The sequence below is a fragment of the Phragmites australis genome, chromosome 21, assembly GCF_958298935.1.
Source record: "Phragmites australis chromosome 21, lpPhrAust1.1, whole genome shotgun sequence".
Taxonomy (NCBI): Eukaryota; Viridiplantae; Streptophyta; class Magnoliopsida; order Poales; family Poaceae; genus Phragmites; species Phragmites australis.
Window position 1 is genome coordinate 11,502,492 of NC_084941.1, and position 17,505 is coordinate 11,519,996.

General features: G+C 41.7%; 1 protein-coding gene across 3 annotated transcripts; it reads left to right on the forward strand.

Moving 5' to 3' along the window:
- The first annotated feature begins 1,179 nt into the window (after positions 1 to 1,179).
- LOC133903363 (F-box/kelch-repeat protein SKIP11-like) lies at positions 1,180 to 4,787 on the forward strand. Of its 3 annotated transcripts, XM_062344705.1 has the most exons (3): positions 1,436 to 1,624; positions 1,833 to 3,315; positions 4,560 to 4,787. In XM_062344705.1, exon 2 carries the CDS (start codon positions 1,951 to 1,953, stop codon positions 3,268 to 3,270), a length of 1,320 nt encoding a protein of 439 aa, XP_062200689.1. In that variant the 5' UTR covers positions 1,436 to 1,624; positions 1,833 to 1,950; the 3' UTR covers positions 3,271 to 3,315; positions 4,560 to 4,787. The 3 variants fall into 3 exon arrangements, with proteins under 3 accessions (XP_062200688.1, XP_062200689.1, XP_062200687.1); XM_062344704.1 differs by lacking the exons at positions 1,436 to 1,624; positions 4,560 to 4,787 and adding an exon at positions 1,180 to 1,424 and having other exon boundaries at positions 1,833 to 3,678; XM_062344703.1 differs by lacking the exon at positions 4,560 to 4,787 and having other exon boundaries at positions 1,833 to 3,678.
- Positions 4,788 to 17,505: the final 12,718 nt, after the last annotated feature.

Sequence of the window (17,505 nt, forward strand, 5' to 3'; positions counted from 1 at the left end):
TATTTCCATCACATGACAAGAGGCGCTCTAGTTTTGAACAACGAAAACCTGTACTTATGACCGGCAATTAATATTTGTAGTTATAGCACCTCCTTCAAATGATACATCTACCGCAACACATTGGGTATATTTCTAAGCAATATTTAAGTATGGCGACAAAACCACACTATAAAAAAGCAGTAGATTGAACATGTATATCTCCTTGCAGGACAAAGAAACAAATACAAGACAAAATATATGAGTGTAACATGAAACAAGCTAAGGACATACCAACGGTGCACACAAAATGAAATCAGAGAAGAAAGAACACTACCTAGTATTGGACGGCACGAGTGGAAATGAATAAGGACACGAACTAAAACAAAAGTAATAAAAGAATAAAAAGTAGCGATCGATGAAAATTCAAGGACTGAAGCGAAGGAGGACACTACTTACCAAACCTTAAATTGAAAATGGAAAAAGAAAAGCAGGGATGAAAAATAGAGCCACTAATTTTCTTTTACTTTGGCCTAAGATTTAAAATAATTAAATTCTAAATGGAACAAAAATATTATCATAAAAAAATAAGCACTCTTTCCACATTTCCATCAACTGCAAGGAGAAGAGGCACTCTAGCTTTGAACTATGAAAAGCTGCACTTACTCAAATGTCAGTTTCAAAGACCGTCGGTTTTGATATATAAGGCCGGCAATTAATATTTATATTCATAGTACCTCCTTAATATGATACACCTATAAAAATGCACCAGCTATATTTCCTAGAAGTATCTTTGAATGATCCAGGAAACCATAATATAAAAATGCACTAGACTAAGCGCGCAATATCTCCATATACCAAAAAAAAAAAAAACACACTCAAGGCAATACAGACGGACGTGACATGAAACAAGGCAAGACAAGATAAATCATATATCCAATTTCCAATTGTGACATAATAGTATCATCATTTTGGACTAGTGACGTATCATCCACACGCGGAAAAAACAAATCGAAGAAGCAAAACACCGCCCAATATTTGACGGCACAAGTGGAAATGCAGGCACCATCTGGGAAAACCATAACGTAAAAAGAACAAAATTAAAAGGATTGAAGAAAATTCAAGGACCCAACGTGCACACTGCACAGCACCAAACCTTAAAAAGAACTGGGAATAAGAAAAGCAGGGACAAAAAATGGAGCCAAAATAAACTATGAAAGTAGTGGGGGAAAAGTGAAGGGAATAAAAATAAGGAAAGGGAGAAGAATCCCAAGTACACATTTAGCTGCCTGCACACCGCACCGGCTCCGCAGAGGAGAGAGAGAGAGAGGCTCTGCGGCGGCAGGAGGGAAGCTGAAGCTGAAGCTGCGGCGGCAGGAGCCGCAGTAGAAGAAGGAGCCACCTACATGTCTCTATCTCCTATCTGTCCATCTATTATATATATGCAGGTATAATTATATGGCCATTTAGATAGGGATTAGAGAGAGAAGTGGTTAGAGAGGGAGAGGAAATTTTTGTATAGGAGACAGATAGGGGGGTAGTTGATGGGGAGGGTTTGATTGGCCCTTTTTGCTTCCCGGATCCAGCCGCCGTCGTCGCGTCCTTCCGGCGATTCAGAGTTCTTGATTGAATGCATTCTTCGTTCTAGGTGCGTGCGCCGTTTCTTGCCGGGGGGGGGGGGGGGATTCGTTCTAGAGGTTTCTTGGATCGGGTGTTCTTGGAGTGGCTGGGGCCGGGGATTCGTGTTGACGAGGATCCATTCTCGGAGGCTTCTCAGATCTCCGATTCTTGATGGATCCATCGTTCTGGACTATTTCTTGCTAAATTCGTTTCCCCCTTTTTGTTTCTCCCTGCAGATCAGAGCAAGAGAAGCGGTGTAAATCTCGTGAAGAGGAGGAGGTAGGATCGAGGCAGCTCCAGTCTTGGTGTTTCCTGTTCCTGCCGCATCCGGTCCTCCCAAGAACAGTTGCGGGAATGGATCTCTGCAACAAGGGAGAGGACATGTCGCTGCAAGGCGGGGACTCCTGCCTCGCGCCCCGCGCTTTGCGGGGCCGCTGCGAGCCGGAGTCGCAGTGGGCAGAGGGGCTCCTCGGCGGCGCTGGCCACAAGCGACACTCGCCGGAAGACTCCGAGGAGGAGGTCCAGGACCTGGACGAGGCCGACGGCTGCGGAGGTGGCAAGCGTAGCAAGCCGTCGTCCCCGCAGCCGCACACCCCTGATATCCGTGAGGCGCATGCCCCCTGCCGCCGCCGTGCGGTGGTGGCCGGCGGTAGGGGTAACCTCATAGGGGAAATCGGCCGTGACCTGTCCATCAACTGCCTCCTCCGGCTGTCCCGGTCGGAGTATGGCTCAGTGGCTTTGTTGAGCCAGGATTTCCGGTCTGTGGTGCGTGGAGGGGAGATCTACCGGCTGCGGCGGCAGAATAATATCTCTGAGCATTGGGTGTATTTCTCCTGCAATGTTTTGGAGTGGGATGCATATGACCCGTACCGTGAGCGCTGGATCTCGGTGCCCAAGATGCCGCCTGACGAGTGCTTCATGTGCTCAGACAAGGAGTCGATGGCTGTGGGCACCGAGCTGCTCGTGTTTGGGATGGCACACATTGTCTTCAGATACAGCATACTGACAAACTCTTGGACACGAGGCGAAGTGATGAACTCGCCTCGGTGTCTGTTTGGGTCAGCAAGTGTCGGGGAGAAGGCATATGTTGCTGGCGGCACTGATTCTCGTGGCAGGATACTCAGCTCAGCAGAGCTATACAACTCCGAAACACATTCATGGATGCCCCTCCCTAGCATGAATAGGGCACGAAAGAATTGCTCTGGGGTGTTCATGGATGGCAAGTTTTATGTTATAGGTGGCGTGACCAACAACAACAAGGTCTTGACCTGCGGTGAAGAGTATGACGTACAGAGCCAGTCTTGGAAGGTGATTGAGAACATGTCTGAGGGTCTCAATGGAGTGAGTGGTGCACCCCCACTTATTGCAGTTGTGAAGAATGAGCTGTACGCAGCTGATTACAGCGAGAAGGATGTGAAGAAGTACGATAAGCAGAATAATAAATGGATCACACTTGGTAAATTGCCAGAGCGATCTGTGTCCATGAATGGCTGGGGTCTTGCATTCAGGGCATTTGGTGAGAGGCTGATTGTCATTGGTGGCCCAAGAACTTCCGTTGGGGGCACGATTGAGCTCAACTCCTGGATCCCGGATGACAAGCCACCTGTGTGGAATTTGATTGCCAGACGGCAATCCGGGAACTTTGTGTATAATTGTGCTGTGATGGGCTGCTGAGTTCACTTGATCAAGGGGTCAGCACAATGATGTTTACAAAGAGAGGTATGCACCAAGGCAGGCCTGTTTAGCTTCATCACTCATTCTTCATCATGAGTTTCTGCCTTGGACCTGGTAGCTGATTTATTTGTCATCAGCAGAGCAGCAGCAGGATCTTGTAACCCTTGAGTTCATACATCTGTTTTCACCCCAGCTAATCCATTTCTTCATTTACATTTGGATCAATCTCGTGATTTAGAAGATGATACCATGCAAACAAATGTCGTACCAATAATCTAGAAGCATCAAATTTCAGAGGCTTTTCATCATTGATGATGATGAAGCAAGTTATTTGAATAGTATTCAATTGTCTATGTCTGCAACAAAGAAGTGACCATCAGTTTATGCACGCATTCCAAATTTTTGATCTATCGTATATGTTGCTCTTTTGTCTCTTTCTGTATTGGTTAACTTGGCTCAATGACTGTTGCAAATGTAACCTAGCAATTGGATTCCAGTTAAACTGTTGGCACTAGTTTGAGTAGGGCGCTATTACAAATTGGAATCCTGTCTGGATTGAAATTAAGACGAGCAAGGGCAATTATGTGTTCTCCTTAAAATTAACTCAGATAAATCTTTGCCAAGATACCCTATTGCACTCAGTTCTTTCCAAATTTGAAGCAGGTATTGAAAGCATTTTGTTCGATTCATTCTCTGGTTGCGGAATGCTTTTCTTTGTCCTTATCTGCTCTGAGATGCTTGTGCTTGTCATGGTTTGGAATGCTATCCAGTAGTTGTTTTGGTGAAGACAATTCAAAACTAGTAGAATCTGCTAATGCTGCTTATGGATTGATTTGGTATATATTCCTCTTAAAAAGTTCACTATCACTCCATTTTGGATATGGTGAATATTTTTGTAGTATCACTTCGATGGAAAAATTTATGCGACAAAGATTGAAAAATTGTTAATTAGGTTCTTTTCCATACTTGAAGATATCCTTGTAATTAAAATCTTAATGACCATGTTAAATGCTAGTACTGTTAATTTGCACTTTAATCCTTGTAATTAAAACCTTAATGACCATGTTAAATGCTAGTACTGTTAATTTGCACTCTAATCTGGTTGTTGTTTGATCGGAAAAAGCCCTTGACTTCACGTAATTTTGCTGCTCTTTTCTTTTCCAGTGGATATATGCATTACATGTTTTTTCTCTCTTGTCATCATGATTGTATCTTTGTGGCCTCCGTTAGAAATATATTTAAGGTGAAATAAAATAGTAATTTAAGAAATGCTCTTTTATACCTTGCAGAAGCTGGTGTGCGTGACCTGGATACAAACAAACATACTTCATGACCTAACCAAGTTAAACTTGTGATTCCTGAGGGTACCAAGTTCTTTTTGGATATAAGTAGCTCTTTGAATTGTTCATCATGTAATGCCTGGGAAGCTGAATTTGACTTATGAATTGTAAAATGCATTACTTGTGGATGTTAGTTTTGCAGAAATATTAATGAACACATATGATACATTTTTCCTTTGTGAATGTGATACTGAAATTTAGTGTGAGAACTAGGGAGATGAAACTGTTACATTATTAGCCCGTTGCAGATCATTTATAATTTACTAATATGAGCTGGTCATAATGTTTGGTTACTTTGTATGGCAAGAATGGTCAAACAATTCAAACATTTGGTATCTTCGTAGTGCGACTGTGTAAAGCTTACACAGAAAGCTACATCAGTAATATGACTATCAACTGACTAGAACAGGAATTCAGTTTGATAAGAATTGGGAACTTTGTAAGTTAAATTACATAGGATAGTGTGGCTCTATTCTTGATCCACCATTTTCCATGAGCGTAACATGATATATAGCTTGTAAGCTTGTAGTTGAGGATCTTTTTCATTGTTATATATATGTTGAATTAGGTGATTTGTTCTAATATCATTTTGATGTGTTGAGAGGATTATTCCGTAGACATCTTATTTACAGAATAATTTAATTAATTTTGAACTCTTAACTAATTTGGTTAGATGTCAACTTTTATAGTAGGGCAGGACATCTAGCAAGTGTGGCACCATGTGCAATTAGGAAAGTAGCTTTTACTTTTTCATAAACGGAATAGGGCACTGGTTTTTGCACATGGTAACACGGAATTTTAAAATATTTTGAATCCTTGTTCTGACGGAAATCTGACTGGTTTGAGATGCGCATTTGTTTGTTTGACAAAAAGAACTTGTATACTTGAATCTCTGTTGTCTGATTCAGACTTGAGTATTGCATCTATATTTCCATGTTGCTCGAGAGCAAATGGTTCAGCTTGGTAGAATCGGGTGTCATTCCTTTTCAGTGGTTCAACTTGATAGAACTCTTCACATATTCTAGAACAATATACTGAACTACTGCTAAGCTTTTCTACAAGTTTATCAAGGAATGGAATCACTTTATGATCGAGGAATGAACTGTAGAAGTTGCATACATATGCATTGTTCTTGTGTGTGGCGTGAAGTTTCCTCCTTTGACTCTGAGCGCTGAAGCTATCCATAGCTTGAGCTGTTGCTTTTGCTGCTTGCAACATCTCGTGAAACACACTGCATTCAGAACTGGACCTCAATAATTTGCTATTAGTCAATGCTGTACTTTTCTGGTATGAAGTTCAATCTTGCTGTTTGTGCACGTTTGGCTTGTTGGAAAGCTGAAGTGCGAAATTTCATTCCAGGTCAATTTTTTTCGAGAGAAGGTCAATTGTTTGTTGGGGCATATGCATCCTCCTTTTTTGTTTTTCGGATGATTTGTCTTTGTTTAGCTGTGTCAGATCTTGCACTTGCCGTTTCCAGTATTAACATCTATTTTACATGCTGGAGTGAACTACTTGGGAATATGTCAATCTCACATCTCTGCAATTGTTGAGCCATTTTCTGAACTTTCTAAGTTATACAGTTCTCTGAACTCCTTTCCGTCTCGTTGGGACTCTTGCTGCACCTCGTAAGCATTGAAATGTCCCACATATACTGCATAATTTGTTTTGCCAGCATGCGCATATTTCCGTGGAGAATTGATTAAAGCAAGAAATGCATTGTCTGGTGGAATATTAGGATTGATGTGTGTGTGAAAGGCATAAACATGCAATGGTTTGGCATGGTATATGGCTGGAAAAGTTGTTTTCCCCTTCTCTCTTGCAGGGACGTGGACAAGAGATGAACGTAATGGCTTCTGGTGAGCAAGTCGTTTCTGCAACTTGCAAGAAACTAACTTTATTCTCCTTTCCCGTTTCTCATCATCTTCGTCTTTCCTTTTTCTCCTTCCCTGCATGTTTCAGAATTTTTCGCACTCGTCGGCGCAGCCCCATTGGAAGCAGCGAAAAGGTAGGTCCCCACTGTGGTGGTGTGGCTTCGCTTTCATGGAAGTTTCTGAGTCAGCATTTGCGGTTATGAATGGTGCATGCCGAATTGAGTTGCTCGTACTTGACATGGTCCATCGAAACTTCGTTTTCCTTCCCATGCATCTAGCATTTGACAACGCTAGAAAACAGCAGCTTTCGAGTTCTTGAGATGTGCCCATTAGAAGAGTTTTTTTTTTCTGGCTCTTTTTATTCTAATATTTTAATACCAACACGTTTCCAACTATATTTCCAAGAATTAACCATTTTGGTCATACCATAAGCAGGAACATTTTAATAGGTGACATGCAAGTAATCATTTGTCACGATAACTGGTGCTGGACCAAATGGTCTGTTTATGGAAGTATAGTCTGATAGTAGTTAATATTAAAATATTAGAATAAGAAGTGATAAAATAAATAAACCTTTTTGAATCGTGCATTTCGATCCAAATGGCAGGTCTCTTGGAGTGATGCTTGTGGTTGGTTGTCCAGGTTTTGCACGGTTGATGTTTGACGCATTTTTCGGTGCTGAAAGAAGTTTCGGATTCAGTCTGCTGCAGCATCTGTTGGTGCACCAGAAAAGGCTGTCAGTGTGGGGACTTGGAAACCCGAAAAAACAAACAAAACAATAGCCTGTGCAGAATCATGGCATGGTACCGCGACAATCATTTTGCAGTTGTACTCTTCTGGAAACGCCAGCATGGAACAGATCGATCGACACCTTGGCGAATCAATCAATCGTCGTTTCAGTTTTGAGTTGCAACCGCTTCACCAGAAAGAAAAGAAAAGAAAAACTTTCGAAGTCGGAACAGGTTAAAACGTACTGCAGCAACTAGTTGTACCCTTCTGACTTGTGAATCTTTGTTTCGGAAAGACCGTAGCTACAGTTTTTTTAGACCAATAGGGACAGTAGTGTGTGCGTTCGGCGTACGGACGAACAGATTTTGTCTGAAGGAGATATAAAAAAAAAAACTCGTGGCGAGTTTCGCCATGTAGGCCGCTTTTTTGGCCCACTTAAGAGAATAGCTAAAGCCTGCTAAGCAGCCTAAGACAAGTGCACATGGAGTAGTGCATCTTCAATTTTTAAGGAACACCCGTATAACTCGTAGACACACGTATTTATACATCATTTATTGAAAATAGAAGAGGTGGAGTTTGAAGATTGACGAAATCATCATATATGTCTCGTTGTTGATGGACATGTCGGCTAACACTAAAAGAAAATTCTTCTAGTGAGACGCATAAGGAGTAAACCTGATATTTGATTTCTGATAGGTAGGAGGTATAACCAAATTTACTAACCATCCAAATCAAGGCTTGATTCTCGTGACTACTGAAGTCCACATGTCATATCTGCTTACAGCACGAAATCTTGCATGGATGGGCACCTTCATTTGAACTCAAGAAATTATCGACAACTCTTTCTTTGGGAAATGAAAGTAGAAATTTGATACCCAAAGCAGTTATGATTTGTCGATCCCACACGGAATCAAACTAAATGGAACAGAGTTTAGATGTATGATTTCTGTATCTGAACCTTCAGGCAGCCCAGCCGGGAATCAGACAATGGGGTTTGGGGGTGCTGGGTTCAGGGGCAGGGAGGAATGTTGAAACAAATAGAGAAGAAATATAACATAAAGTTATACATACACAACATGCCAGCATGTGTTTTGCAATAAAAGAAAAGTTAGATATATAGTAACTAGATCGAACATCTCATAAGTAGGCCATACAAAAGAAACACTATCACAAAATTAGTGAAAGCAAACAGTATATCACAGACAATTTTTAGGACCCGTCACTGACAAAATATCCTCATATGGTTGCTAAGTCAGATATGTCTATAACAAGACCACCTTCTGGATGTGTCTGAACTCATAGACGGTTTTTATAAGTCAATCTATTTCCATCATATAGACACAGACGATGTCTAAAAAAACTCATATGTGATATTGTTATAGACAGTTTCTTGTGATATTCATCTGTATCTCTATGATGATCCAGACAGATTTTATGAAAACCTATCTATACGTAAAGACCCGTGAACTTTTTCAAATTTGAGTGCTCGTCTCTCCAGTCTCTTTTGGCTTCCCACACACACGACCCGTTCGCCTCCCCTGGCTCTTTGGCTTCCTACACACAACCCGCTCGTCTCCCCTCAATATAAAGTGACACGAAGTGTTTTTCTTCCTCACTCGCCATCCTAATGTTCATATCTTCCACTTCACTGAGAAGCGTCATCCTCACTTGTCATCCTAGCGTCGGAGAAGCGAGATCTTAGGGCCGAATCCCTTTTACTGCACTGAAGTGAGTATCATATTATTCCCATCTTGATTTAGTTAGGGTTTGGTAGGTTTTTAATTGTTTCGATCTTTGTAACTGATGGTAATATCTTGTTTTCATCGTAGATCTGCAATGACGTAGTTCACGCCAATTAGGCAGTGGTAGGATGGGGTTGTCACTATGGCTGATTCGATGGTACAAATACTTGGCGTCGACTTTGGCCGAGTGGACTTCGTGTTCTTCACTGCTGTGAATGCCCCCTCCATGGACCATATGTATGTTGTGAATCGTGTTTTCCATTCTGTTCTTCTAGACGGAAATTTCTCCATTGCTGTTCGTCATAATAGAGATATTTTCTTTAACTGCAAGACAGGTTTAAGTGCACATTTCTTATTGAACCATGGCTAGCGATTTGGCAACAACACCGTCTGATTCTAGCTCATGCGAGAGCTAGTCAAGGTGGAGCCTGCTCTGAATGACTGCGAGCTACTCATTGAAGATGACACTTGGGTTGACGTTGTGTCTATCATTTCGTCTTTTTGACCCAAGTTTGTCGATCACTTTTCGTCCTTTTGGAAGGCGTTTTTGCCATGATGTCTTTCATCTCATCCTTTGGGAAGACAACATCGCCAATGATGTATAGCTAGGGATTGTGTTTAGCTAGCTAGATTTATGCGTTGTGAACAATGTGTGATGTGCATCTGTGTGATATTCTTAACCCTTGTGATATGTAAATACCTATGTTTTGTGTTCTAAATAATGTATGATTGATATTATGAACAATATGAGATTGATGTTCTGAATAATGTTGTTTAATTTGTAAATCATAAAAGTGTGTATGCCATACCATAAGAGCAGCTAGAAAGCAAATTTGCTTATAGGGAGGAAATTGTCACACATAATTTTTTTAAAAAAACTCTATTTGTGACAATTAACATAAGCGACTTTCAACAAAAACCGTCTGTGACTCTAACTACTTACAAACAGATTTTAGAAAAACCCGTCTGTGACCCTTATTACCAACCAGATGGTTTTACATAAAATCTATCTATGTGTAACTGACTATGACTCTATTACAGATGGTTCTGAAACTGTTTCTAAAAAGGTCGATATCACAGTATTATTTATGAAAGAGTTTACAATCTATCTCTAATAATCAGTTTGAGGTCGTGAAAGTAACATCTCTATTATCTTGAATTTAGCTCTACGACTACTGAGTAGATCATGTACAATTCCTTTTCAATGTAAACTGGGGTTTGGGGGAGAGGAGGCATAAGGTCATGGATTCACGGGCCAGAGGCTAGGGCTTCGTTCTTGGCGTGCAGTGGTACGTGTCGAAGAAAGGAAGATGAGACATCGAGCGAGATAAGCATATGGAAACACACGTGAAATGAAGGATCGGCTGTTGGAGGATAGGTTAATTGGGCCTGAAACTCATCCTGATTAGTAGAGAAATTAAGGGGTCATCGGGGGAAACAAAGTCATTGGCAAACATCTTAGAAGAAGATATGGCAAAATTTGACTGACATCTCGATCTTCAATGAACTTGCCAAATCAACTATATGTGCACGTCTTCTATCTGGACTCTTGAGACTACCATATAACCTAGCTAAGTTTAGTTACTTCTTGCTACTGAGCCTGCGACTTAGGCCGTGGTTCGAGTACGTGGCCTGAGTCTCAGCTTTGCCCCTATATATTCAAATAATGCAAACTTGTAAGCAAATCTTTTTTAAGAGGCCCATATTTGGTCGATCGATTAATTGTGAAATTCCTATGTCAGCCAACTGACCTGAGTCTTTAGGGTTTGAGATTAACTTGTGCATGCTTTCCTTGCCATCCAATATCTTCCATCATCTTTGACTTTAGAGTTTAGACTCGCATTACTTTTCTTTTCGTCTCGAGCTCATTGGATTCTTTAGCTTTCTCTGCCTCACTACCACAGAACAGACAATAGGTAACAGATCATTACTGTCGGTTGTGCAGGAATCGGTATTGAAAATGTATCAATGCCGGCTCTTAATATCCCGCTTACGAACAATGTTGAGCCTCTAAGAACCGACACTGAAACCGGCTATCAGTGTCGGTTCGTGGTTGGAACCGGCATTGAAGTATCAGTGTCGGTTCCAGCCATGAACCGACACTGAAAGTTGGTTTTAGTTCCGGTATCAGGATAGAACCAACACTAATGGTTTCAGTAGTATAAAGCCCACTTTCTACCCCAAGCCTGATCAGAACAAAGCCAACCTCCAAGCCCGAGCAGAACAGAGCCGACTGCCATTTTTGCTATCCTTGCAGTTGGAGCATTCAAAATTTGGAGGAGTCAAGGTTCTCTAAGGTTAGTAAGATAATCTATATTTTATCTTTAGTTAGATTTACTTGGTAGATTGCTTAGGGTTGATGGTTAGTGCGTTCCGTAGTGATAAAATTTGAGATCCAATTGAGATCTAATTTAGGAAAAGTTTGCTGTTTTGTCATTGTTAGATGTATAGAGACGATCTCCATTTTATTCGTAATTGGATTTTGTTGCTAGATTTCTCTAGGTTTGAATGTAGGTGATTGTTCCTTGGTGTTGAATTTTTGAAGGAGCAAGAGCTCCAATTGATATCTAATTTAGGAAAAGTTTTCAATTTTGTCATTGTTAGATGTATAGAGATGATCTACATTTCATTCGTAATTGGATTTAGTTGCTAGATTACTCTAGGTTTGAATGTAGGTGGTTGTTCATTGGTGTTAAATTTTGGAAGGAGCAAGAGCTACAATTGAGATCTGTCACACCCCAAAATTCCGATGTTGAGTTGTGAGCATTTTAAAACAATAAAATAACATTTTTCCTGAAATTTGAAAGCTTTTCCAAAAAAATTGGAGTTTAAAAAGAATTTGTTTTGTGTGATGAAAAATGTATTTATAAAATATTAGAATAGGTTAAGGAATTTCAAGGTTGGATAAATCCTTATTCCATTTTCCCCATATCATCTAAAAATCCTCTGTGGATAATATCATCTCATGTCATTTTGATCCAACCCAACATGTATTGCCTTTTCTCAATGTTTTTCTCTCTAGTCCGCGACCCCAAATCAGCAGCATGCCATCAACCTTGCATCATGTTGGATTACTAGCAGGACGGCCCACTTGTGTGCTAATGCCAGCAAAACCAGCTTGCTTGCATGTGCATGTATCTGATCATTTCCATCTACATCCAAAGGACGTCGTCCCTTTGCATGGTAGTCATGGCCGGTCAACTAAGCTCAAGTAAGTGCTCAATCAAAACGCATTGACATCCATCAAGTAAACAAAACCAGCGGCCACTCCATCCTCTTTCAATTTTCAGCAATTCAGAGTGGAAAATGCTGCTTTAATGGCAATAATGGCAATTGAAGCCGGCCACCGTTACTGCTCGTCGCCAGCCTCATTTTCTTACGCAGTTTCGGAGTTCAATACAACCTCAAATGCAAATCTTGATAACATCAAAATGGTAGGTCTCATCGAGAGCTTCGATTTTTACCTATTGAACTCCCTATTTGGATAATAGATCTAGGAGTTATTGCCCTCGAGATCAGTGTTGCGCAGATAAGGCTGAATTCAAATAGTTTATCTTTTGACACATTTTTGGAAATCAACATGGCATTTCCAGAAGTTCCAATGAATACCAAAGTTGTAGATCTTTTTGAGTACTACAAGATAGAGTCCAAAAATATCCAATTTGGTATTCGGACGATGGAGATATCATCCTCAAACTTGAGCCTTCTGTTTCATCTTCCACCCAGTCCGTTTCGTCTTTCACCTTCGGCCGTTTCCCCTTCTCATTTCATGGCCAGCCTCACTTAGGCTATCAATAGGAGCTCCACACCCTCCCTTGCCCCTTCCCATTTCTCCCAAATCATAGACATAGCTACTGCCTGCCCGTGTGCCACCATTCGCCGCCGTGCCGATGAGTCATCGTCCATGGAGGAGCTGCCCCATTGCCCCGCCACCATCGATGATGTCTCTATGCTATAGCATTTCATCAACACCGCCGAGGATCCTCTCCATACCCCTGCTCGCTAGACTGTGCTGTCGTGCCATCGGTGCCATCGTTGTCTCCATGAATTCTTCATCACTGATCATTGCAGCAAGGTGAGGACCCAGACTAGCCCCTTTTTCCTCCTATTGTGCCCTATACAAATGCTATTTCTGAGCCATAATTGAACCCCCAGCCCAACCAAAGCCCTCGTTGCGTCGTGACGGCCGTCGTCGTCGCGGACAGCCATGCGGCCCCCTATTGGCATTGGCGTTCCTCGGCCGATTAGAGGTTGGATCGCCATGCCCTTTGACCAGAACGTACCCCTGGATGTCCCACACACCCTCACAAAACTGATTGGCCATTAGAGCTCTGAAACCATCGGGATCACGATCGCCGTGCCACTGCCCCAGTCTGGAGATCTGGGCGTATAGCACAAGTTCAAATCGCGTTCCCTGGCGAACTAGCACTCTAATCCATGAGTCCTTTGGCTGAGACGTGCCTCTACTAGTCGTGTACATCCTGCCAAATTGGTTTGTCCATAGCTGCAACAAAGCCCCCATTCTCGACGTTGCAATCCCTGCTGCCCAGTGCCTGCACACGTCTTGCGCACCTAGAACATCAACCGCACCAGTCACTGATCCCTTTCACTGAGATGTGCCCCTGGTCATCCTCAACAACCCCTAGAACCAGTTTAGCCAGAAGAGCATCGACGCCGATGATGTTGTGGTTGCTATGCCGTTGCCCCCATGTCTAGGTGTGTTCGACGCGTGCACCCTGAATTCATTCGTGTTCCGGTCAATCCAATAGTGGTTTTTATGCACTGACTGTGTCACGGTGTGTTACATCACATCTTCTATGTAGACACATGAGGGTCCCCTCGGATCTGCAACGACACCACCAGGAACGCGATCCCAACCTCCAACATCGTTGCACAATCTCACCAATGTCCCCGATCGATCTCCCTCTATGGGGATGATCTGTTTGAACCACCATCGTGGCATCGTGTTCCAATGAAAAAACTTTTCTTCAGATGGTTCCCTAAAACACAACCAATGTCTGGTAATGCGCACATATTCTTCGATGTGTCTATACACGGCCACCACTGAACCTGGGAGCGTTTGTCGTTGTTTTACTGCTACCTCGAAACTCCTCTGCCAAGACCAACCATAAAACTGAGCTTACCTTCTCACGTTCTACACTATGCTCTCCTCAATTTGTTAAAACTCACTGCTGCCAGACGTCGACATCAGTGATCGCCACCACCGTCGCCCGTGTCCTCCATTGCCGACGATGCCGAGAGCCCACCACCGGCCATCGCCTTGTTCCACTCTCTTCCAATTGTCAGTTAGGGTTTAATAAGATCTCACATACCATCTTGATCAGACATCCTTTTTGTGTCCTACCCGGCAAGATCCTAAAATTCTGACACGCCATCACCATATCATCGTTGGATGCATCGAGTCCTTCATTCTTTTCCCTGCTAATATCATGTCATCACCATAGTTAGGGTTTTCCTTCAACAAATAATTGGTCAAAAATATTTTTTAGGAATATTCTAGGTCTTTTTTCTTCAACCCTAATTTAATTTTCTGAGAACATGTTTTCCTCCATCTGAACTTTGATTTGAGCGGTTCTTGTGCCCAAATTTTTCTAAAATCATATCCTATCCAACCATAGTGTTTTTATGATATGTTGTTTCTGTTTGATGTATTGTTTCTTAGTTGTTTTGTGCATTTTCTTTTGTCGGTAGATCTTGTGAGCAGAATATGACGTTTCTAGAGATTCGATGAGCTACAAGGTCGAGACTTCGAGATATGCCAGAACTGAGTTTACGAAGATAATTGAGCAGCAGCTAGGCAAGTGTCCTTGAACATCTTGCACCTATTTTAGGATTTATATGCGAGTTGTTTATCCTTCATGCATGCTTGTCTAAATTGGAATCCCATGATTAGGGTTTACTAGCAATTGTTTGAATATCCTTGTCGCCGCTGATTGAGTCATGGAAAATAAAGGGTAGATATGCTAGTCGCTCTCTTGGTTGGGGTAGATGTTAAACTTGACTAATGTTTATGCAACATGAATCAGGTATGGTAATTTTTCATAGAAACATGGAATAGGGATCCTAATAAGATGGTTGGTATGTGGATGGTGCATGAAGGCACATGTGTTGTGCTGCATGGTGGGAATGTGTCGGTTCCTGTGTGGGGTCCTAAGGACCGATTCTTGAAGCATGTAACCCGGCTAAACATCACAACCACGAGGCCTATATGGGTACGGCCTGGTCAATTAATTAGCCACCCCTCCGGTTCTGTGAGCACCATTGGATGGTTGAGTTGCACAAGAGAGGGCTTCTGCAGTGATGGAATCACTGTTAGCAGTGAAACCTCAGTGGGTTTTTGCAGGTCAGCGGGAGCTTTGTAAAGGCCTTGTAGTGATCTCCTAGCGCACACCTCGGAAGTCTGTAAGTGCTTGGCCAGCACGACAACATGGAGATTGTCACCTGGTAATGCGGGTGATGAAATCACGATTCGTGGGTAAAGTGTGCAAACTCTACAGAGTATAAAACTAATCAATCAACCGTACTTATGGTCATGAGCGGCTTAGACTTCTTCTTGATTAGTTGGGATCAGGGTTCTGGTATAGATGATCGGGTAGCCAAGTAACGGGATTACTTGGCGAGTTATGGTAGTCGGATATAGAATATCTAGTGAGTTTGGTAGTCGGATGGAATCCAATGAGTTATTCTTCTTGTTTAAGTTGTGTCTTCACACTTAGTAAATAGGATGCCTGATTCTTGGAGTTATAGGTTAAGGTTGCTTAGTGCAGTAAAAAAAATGTCTAACCTTTTCTTGACTTAAGCCCCATGTCATGCTTTTCCACACTTTCGGAGTACATTATGTACTCACACATGCTATTTTCAATAATAAATGATGCTCAGTTGGAGAATACTACAAGGAGATCAGGGAACTGAAGGCTATAATGAAGACGGAACTACTAGGTCATGGTGCCCCCAGTCGATTACCTATGGTGTGCCCTGAAGCTTTCGTTACAGTTCCCTCTTGTTCTTCTGCTATTGTTTACAAACTCTGGTATCTATTTTAATAAAGTTGTTTTGTTCGATATAGAACTGTATATTACTTAATACGTCACTGCATGTATGATAAAACTGATCCTGACATACATGTGGAATGCACCTGGTTATTCCTTTGAAAAATCGGGCATGACAAGATCTAATTTAGAGAAAGATCACAATTTTATCATTGTAGATGATTTAAGGAGTAGATTAAAGTCACATATAAATAGATGTGGGTATGTGCGTTAAAATTTAGCTCCAATTTTCTTGTATATGGATTACATATATTTTAAAGTCTAAATTTAAATACTAATCCAATGGATTTCCTCCATTCATTAATTAACCTAGTGAATTTAACATAATTGATATAATACTGTGTTATAGGGATGTGCTATCAAATGGGACCAGCGAAGATGCGAGGTAATTCAATGAATTTGTTGTAGAGTTTGAAATGTTTAATGTTTATAAGTTGTATGGGTTTAATTATAATGATTTGCAGATGGACCGGTCATAGATGTACAAGGATTGAGGCCCAGAGTTCTGTAATGGTGTTGAGGCTTTTTTGAGGGCTGTCGTGGTGTACAAGAAGCCAAAAAGAAAACGTGCCGATCACTATATATACTGTTCGTGTGTGGATTGCAAAAACGAGAAGTAGTTTTCAAACATAGAGCAGATTTATGCATACTTGATTCATAGGGGTTTCAAGGCTGACTATACCCGTTGGACTAAGCAGGGTGAATGAAGATGTTGTGCATGAAGGGCAACCAACAGTCGAAGAAGACAGAGGCAACGATATGATGGCTAACGAAGACTTCGATATATTGGCATTCGAAAATAATTTTGTCGAGAACGATGGAGGCGATATAGAACAAATGTTGCGTGATGGGGAGGGGGACTTCACTAGTGAAAGATAACATCAAAAGTTCTAGCACATGGTAGAGGACTCAAACACTAGTTTACTTGAACTGTAAAGATGAGCACAACAAGTTGCATGTGGTGCTAACACTAATGCAAATGAAGGCTAGCAATGTTTGGGCTGATAAGGGCTTCAATGAATTGTTATAATTCTTGAGGGAATTGCTTCCGAAGAGGAACATGTTGCCCGAAAACACGTACCATGCCAAGCAGGTTGTCTGTATATTGGGATTGGAAGTAGAGAATTACATGCATGTGGAAACGACTGCATTTGTAGGATGTAGACTTGGAAGCGTATTGCATTTGCAATGCACCATGGTACAAGCACAACGTTGATGATATCGAGAGCGATGGTGTGGGGGTGAAGAGAAAGAAGAAAAGACCCCCTATTATGGTGGTTTGGTATATCCCTATAATCCTCCGTTTGAAGCGATTGTTTGCTAACAAAGTGAATGCTGAGTTGAAGCTATTGTTTGCTAACAAAGCGAATTCTTAGACACCCTACTGAATGCATGCAATGGAGAAGATTCGATACAAAAATACAAGGAATTTAGAGATGAAGAGAGGAATATAAGGTTCGGTTTGAGTACATATGGGATGAAT